The following is a 6226-nucleotide window of genomic DNA, read 5'->3' as shown; positions in this document are numbered from 1 at the left end:
AACTAATACATCAATGAAAGAATAAATATTATTATCAAATTCCTCTAGAGGGATAAAGTGGAACAAAAAAAAAAAAAAATTTTTTTTTTTTAAAGGTAAGATTTTTAGTAGTGTACAGACATTATCAATCATTTTAAAAGACCAATTAATTTCTTCAAGTCTTTCCTAAAAGATAAATCTCTTTATATTCTTATCCTTTCCTTCGTTTCCTTTTTGTTGACAAAAAAAGGATAAAATGTTTCCATGTTCACAGACTTTGTCTTAATTATTATTTATAATTATGACAGTTCTTGAAGCTAGCCTGGCACCAAACCTAACTAACATTTAAAATGTTAGAACAATAATTAAGTAGGGTTTCAATTGGTTTAAATTTTTCCCTTTACCCTTTCACACATATTCCTTTTGACGCATATACAGCTTGATGCTACTATATATGAATGTTTGAAGATTACTACCAAGAACTTCAAAGGCTTATATACTAGTCTTATACTAGTCTTCAACCAAAGAGACAACAAGCTAGCTACCCAGATCTTTCTTTAATTATCTCCATCTTCCTCCCACCAAATTCCATGTAAACTCTTTCCCATTTCTTTAGATTTTAACTCCCAACTTTCTCAACCTTGATTTGCGACAACACCAAAAGACCATATCTCGTTTGCTTATGTTAGAATTCTGCAGGTTAGTATAACATAATAATTAGATTTATTTGTTTAATAGTATATACATATCTCCAAGTCTTCTGACAATTATTTCCCTTTTTTCTTATCAGTATTTTGCGTATATACAAAACTATTCTACAGCAAGGCCGGTCGTGCACTTCTCGGCAGGCCTTTGCATTCTAGTACCACTTACCCACTTGCCAGCAATGACCAAATATGATGGTCCTACTGGTGATAGGACTCAAACACACGCACTAAAATCTGGGCAACCCTGTTCACAAAAGTAGCAAAGCTGTCCATAAATATATATATATATATATATATATATATATCTAAACATATATGTCACTGTTTGCTATAGCTTCTGAACTACAAGAGAACTGGGCAAGGATAGTGTTAGTATACGTAGAAAATTACAGAAGGAAACGTTTGCATTCTCAGGGTTGCTGGGCCTAACAGGAGATAAGAAGAAACGATATCATCCAATAATTCCAAGAAACTTCAGAAGATGGTTGACCGGACCAACGACTCTGGCACAGCGGCTCGAGCCCTGAAAGGCTTAAAGTTCATGACCAAAAACGTGGGAAATGATGGTTGGACCGAGATCGAAAAGCGTTTCCATGAACTGGCCGTGGATGGCACACTAGCCAAGTCAAAATTTTGCCAATGTATTGGTACGTAGTAATTTATATGAAACAATTGGTGACAAGCTGAATGATGTATATATAATTAAAGTACTTTGCTTTGGTGCTAATATTTTACATGAAAATTAAGTGAAGGATTAATTTTTGGTGTACATGCGGATGATGATCAGGGATGAAGGAGTCGAGTGAGTTTGCGAACGAGTTGTTCGATGCGTTGGCTCGTAGGAGAGGAATTACTTCAGGTTCCATAACAAAGGATGAGTTGCACGAATTTTGGGAACAAATTACAGATCAGAGCTTCGATGCAAGGCTCAAAACTTTCTTTGACATGTGAGATATTTTTTCTTGATTCGTAGTCGATTACATATTGAAAGCCAGAACTTTGTCGTGAGAGAACAGAACAAAAACGAAAATGTTGGTGTGGTGGTAAAAATGATAAAAACTTAAACTTTATTTGATGCAGTATTGCCCACAAAAATAAATAAATAAATAAAAATAAACAACTAAATTTTATTTGGTGCCTACGACTAAAAATTGTTTGGATGACTCTTCTGTAAATTTATTATTTTAATTATTATTATTATTTTTACATACAATTTAGACGTGACTCAACATGTTGAAATTTTTGTTTGAAAAAAAAATAAAAAATCGGGAGGGTAGGATTTCTTGGCTTAAAAAAAATAAAAATAAATCTGTCCTTAGTTATGACTAAGCTGTAATCCCAATGTAACATAAAACATCTTTAAGTTTGTTAAGTCACAAGGTTTATAGTTAATTGTTGATTAATTGAATTGATGAGCTAAGGATAAATTGATCTAACAATAAAGTAATATATACTCAATTTCAATGTTACCTGTCAAAATATATATATTATTTTATATTAAAATATACATCTACTCAATGTCTCAACAAATGCAGGGTAGACAAAAATGCAGATGGCCGGCTCTCAGAAGAAGAAGTGAAAGAGGTGAGATTATTGGAAATCGATTTTTAAAAAAATAATAACAATAATAATAAAATTTGAATATGGAAAATCTTAAAAATCTAATATTAATTCATTATTTACTTAAAATGCAGATTATAAGATTAAGTGCTTGTGCTAATAAGCTGACAACGATTCAAGAACATGCTGAAGAATGTGCAGCACTAATCATGGAATCTCTGGATCCAAAAAACACTGGATATATTGAGGTTTTACATTTTCTTTCTCTTCCCTCTTATTTGTTTTCGGGGTTAATGGCAATTAAAAATTGTACTTTAGACATTCAAATTTAAAACATTACAATTAAAGCTCTCATATTTCAATTGGTTGCATTTTAGTCCAATGATATATATACATTCAAGGTCTAAATTAAAGGGTAGTAAACTCAAATTTATAAAACTGGAGGATCTATAAATTGCTATATATTTGGCCAAATTATTGATAAAGTGGGATAGAAAGAAAAAAAAAAAATCAAAATCCAACCAATTGAAGCTTTTTTTTTTTTGGGGGGGACGTGTAACCAATTGAAATTGCAAAGTTTCAAATTAGAGGTACCGCATTGCAATTGACCCTTTATTTTTTATTTTACGTTTACCAAAATGAGACCAGCCCTTTTGGGCCAATTTCTTATCGGTTGGCCCAATATAAGCCCAACGCAAGCCTGAAGCATGTTTGTTGAATGTTTGTAGTGGCAACACTTGGAAATGCTACTTCTCGAAGACCCAACCCAATTAACCAACCAAGTCACTGATACTCGTACTAAGCAAGCCCCAACCAAAGAGCCTAACCCAATAAAACTATACTCAAAGAGGCTCACATTCTTCATAGAGGAACATTGGAGGAGGATTTGGGTGATTGGGCTTTGGCTATCCATCTGTGCGGGCCTCTTTACTTGGAAATTTATCCAGTATAAGAATCGGGCCGTGTTTCAAGTAATGGGCTATTGTGTGTCCGCGGCTAAGGGTGCAGCAGAGATTCTCAAATTCAACATGGCCCTAATTCTTCTCCCAGTCTGCAGGAATACCATTACTTGGCTCAGAAGCAAGACCTTGTTGGGCAAAGTGGTTCCTTTTAATGACAACATTATTTTCCACCAGGTATTATATTATTTGGGTTAAATTTATTTGGCAGTTGATTATATTATTTGGGTTAGATTTATTTGGCAGTTGAAGTGTGACATAATGTTAATAAGTAGGGATATTTTGTACATATATAGGTGGTAGCTTTGGGCATAGCACTAGGAGTTGGTGTGCATGCCATTGCACATCTAGCATGTGATTTTCCGAGGCTGCTACACGCCACCGACGATGAGTACGAACCACTGAAACCCTTCTTCGGGGATGACCGACCGGAAAACTACTGGTGGTTCTTGAAGGGAACGGAGGGATTGACCGGGTTGGTGATGGTGGTACTGATGACTATATCTTTTACATTGGCTCAACCTTGGTTTAGGCGAAATCAGCTAAAACTCCCAAAAATTCTCAAGAAACTCACTGGTTTCAATGCCTTTTGGTACTCCCACCACCTCTTTGTCATCGTCTATGCTTTGCTCATTGTTCATGGATACTTTCTCTACCTCTCCAAGAAGTGGTACAAAAAGACTGTAAGTAATTGATAAAAATTAACTTCACTGCAGCTAATTAATTAACTAGCCAAGAGATAAATTTTAATTTATAATTTTCTTCATATATTGTGATTAATTTCTAAATTTCATTAATTATTTGCTTTTGTTAATATTAACTTGCAACAGACATGGATGTATCTGGCGGTCCCAATTATTTTATATGCATTTGAACGTTTAATTCGTGCATTTAGGGATGCCAACGAAAAAGTAAAGCTTTTGGAGGTAAAATTATAATGCAGTTAATTAGTCTATTTTTTCTTTCTATAATTGATTTATTAATTTATTATAAGTTTCTCCGAGAAGCTATAAAAATTCATTTTATAATCACCTTCAATTCCAGCCCAAATTGTATCATCCAAATGTTGTAGCACTCCGTATGTCGAAGCCAAAAGGATTTGAATACAGCAGCGGTCAATATATATACGTCAAGTGCTCGGATATATCTCCATTTGAATGGTACGTAATTAATTAAAACTTCGATAAGTCTCTATTAACTCTTTTCTAATTTGCTCTACCTAACTCTTGTTATGCATATATGAAATTTTTATGTGAAGCTAGGCACCTACAATAACTTATTAATTACCACAAATAGGATCGTCTATCTCCTCTATAGGTGGTACTGTTGGCGGTAATAGGATGTAGGTGCTAAGATATACCGTCCACCATAGCAAGAGTGTACGTATATACATACATACATGCTCATATATATATATATATATATATAATTAGTGTTAATATTGGCTCAGGCATCCATTTTCAATTACTTCTGCTCCTGGAGATGATTACTTGAGCATCCATGTCCAAGCTGCGGGTGACTGGACAAAGCAGCTCAGAAACCTTTTCTCCAAGGTTCCGGCCATTCCACGAGAAACAGTGAGACTCTCAGTTGATGGTCCGTATGGTGCACCAGCACAAGACTACAAAGAATATGAAGTTCTCCTACTTATTGGGCTTGGAATTGGTGTCACTCCTTTGATAAGCATTGTGAAAGATGTGCTTAACAACATCAAACGGGAACATAAGGACATAGAAAGTGGGCTGGTAAACAACAATGGTGTTGAAAACAACAAGAGAAGAATTTTTGCCACACAACGAGTTTACTTCTATTGGGTGACAAAAGAGCAAGCCTCTCTAGAGTGGTTTAGCAGTGTCATGAATGAGGTGGTTGAGAATGATGAAAATGGAGTAATTGAGCTTCATAACCATTGCACAAGTGTATATGAAGAAGGAGATGCTAGATCCGCTTTGATCACCATGCTTCAAGATCTTAATCATGCTAAAAATGGTGTTGATATAGTTTCAGGGACGAGAGTTAAAACACATTTTGCTAGACCAAAATGGCACAACGTTTTCAAGCAAGTAGCAGCCAAGCACACGGACCAACGAGTTGGTAAGTGACGGTTGCTAGCTAGTAACTTGAAATTTCCGTTTTTCTTTTTTTTTTTCTGTTTATTGTTTATTGTTTTTTGTTTTTTGTTTTTGTTTTTTTTGTTTTTTTTGTGTTTTTTTGTTTTTTTTTTTTTTTCATTTCTATTTTGAAATGAATTGGGTTGGTTATGATTTTTGGTTTTACTGCAGGAGTTTTTTATTGCGGTCGACCGACATTAATACGGGAGCTAAAAATGTGGACCAATCATTTTTCGAGAGAAACTACTTTCAATTGCAAGTTTGATTTCCATAAAGAGAACTTCTGAGCTCTATTTATTATTTTATTTTTAGTTGTCCAAATATATTATAACTTGATATTGCTATTTTGAGTTTTGTAGAGTGTTCAGCCGAAAAAAAAAAAAAAAAAACAAAAGAGTTTGTAGATGTGATGTGTAACGCTCTTGGATTTATAGTTCTGTTGGTAAGATCGGATAGGATATTATTCCTGTATAATGAATAATTATGTAATTGTTCAATGACTGAAACTATATCGAATATAAATTAATGCTAATGAAAAGAAAAAAAACATAATTAAATTGGCTTTTAATAGATTAATTGGTGATGCGAGCAAAGAACATTTCTCAGAAAATTAATTTTAATAATACGCTTACATGAGAATAATTGCAAAGTTGATAAAAATTGGGATATGAAACTGAAAGAACTACATTTGCGATTCACTTTATTCAAACAGTGAACTTCAATTTATAGTCATCGTTAAGAGGAGCTTCGCCCCACCATTTACTGGATTAAATTTTTTGAAGCACCATCAATGGGCTCGTTGTATACATTTTTTGCAGACTCTATTATATCTATCACATATAAAATTGGTAAGTTAAAATTTGATTTGAAGTTTTGAACTTTATCACAATATTGGCTATTTAAAATTTAT

At 33.7% G+C, this 6226-nt stretch overlaps 1 protein-coding gene across 2 annotated transcripts; it reads left to right on the top strand.

Annotated features, from left to right (window-relative positions):
* Window positions 1-297: 297 nt before the first annotated feature.
* LOC107411938 (respiratory burst oxidase homolog protein B) lies at window positions 298-5812 on the top strand. 2 transcript variants are annotated; one of them, XM_025070975.3, is made up of 11 exons: window positions 298-678; window positions 1101-1333; window positions 1474-1633; window positions 2222-2270; window positions 2381-2494; window positions 2975-3382; window positions 3502-3888; window positions 4036-4131; window positions 4250-4365; window positions 4656-5299; window positions 5488-5812. In XM_025070975.3, the coding sequence occupies exons 2-11, from the start codon at window positions 1168-1170 to the stop codon at window positions 5601-5603; spliced, it is 2256 nt and encodes a 751-aa protein (XP_024926743.3). In that variant the 5' UTR covers window positions 298-678; window positions 1101-1167; the 3' UTR covers window positions 5604-5812. The 2 variants fall into 2 exon arrangements, with proteins under 2 accessions (XP_024926743.3, XP_060667733.1); XM_060811750.1 differs by having other exon boundaries at window positions 1021-1333.
* Window positions 5813-6226: the final 414 nt, after the last annotated feature.

This window comes from Ziziphus jujuba, chromosome 10 (genome assembly GCF_031755915.1).
Source record: "Ziziphus jujuba cultivar Dongzao chromosome 10, ASM3175591v1".
Taxonomy (NCBI): Eukaryota; Viridiplantae; Streptophyta; class Magnoliopsida; order Rosales; family Rhamnaceae; genus Ziziphus; species Ziziphus jujuba.
Note: the sequence above shows the minus strand (reverse complement) of the source record. Positions and strands in the feature narration are given on the sequence as shown.

Bases quoted from the DNA above. Each gene is read 5' to 3' on its own strand.
- LOC107411938 (XM_025070975.3), top strand. From the start codon at position 1,168: ATGGTTGACCGGACCAACGACTCTGGCACAGCGGCTCGAGCCCTGAAA. The intron at 4,366-4,655 runs GTACGTAATTAA...ATATTGGCTCAG, and splicing joins GATATATCTCCATTTGAATG to GCATCCATTTTCAATTACTT. The intron at 5,300-5,487 runs GTAAGTGACGGT...GTTTTACTGCAG, and splicing joins GCACACGGACCAACGAGTTG to GAGTTTTTTATTGCGGTCGA.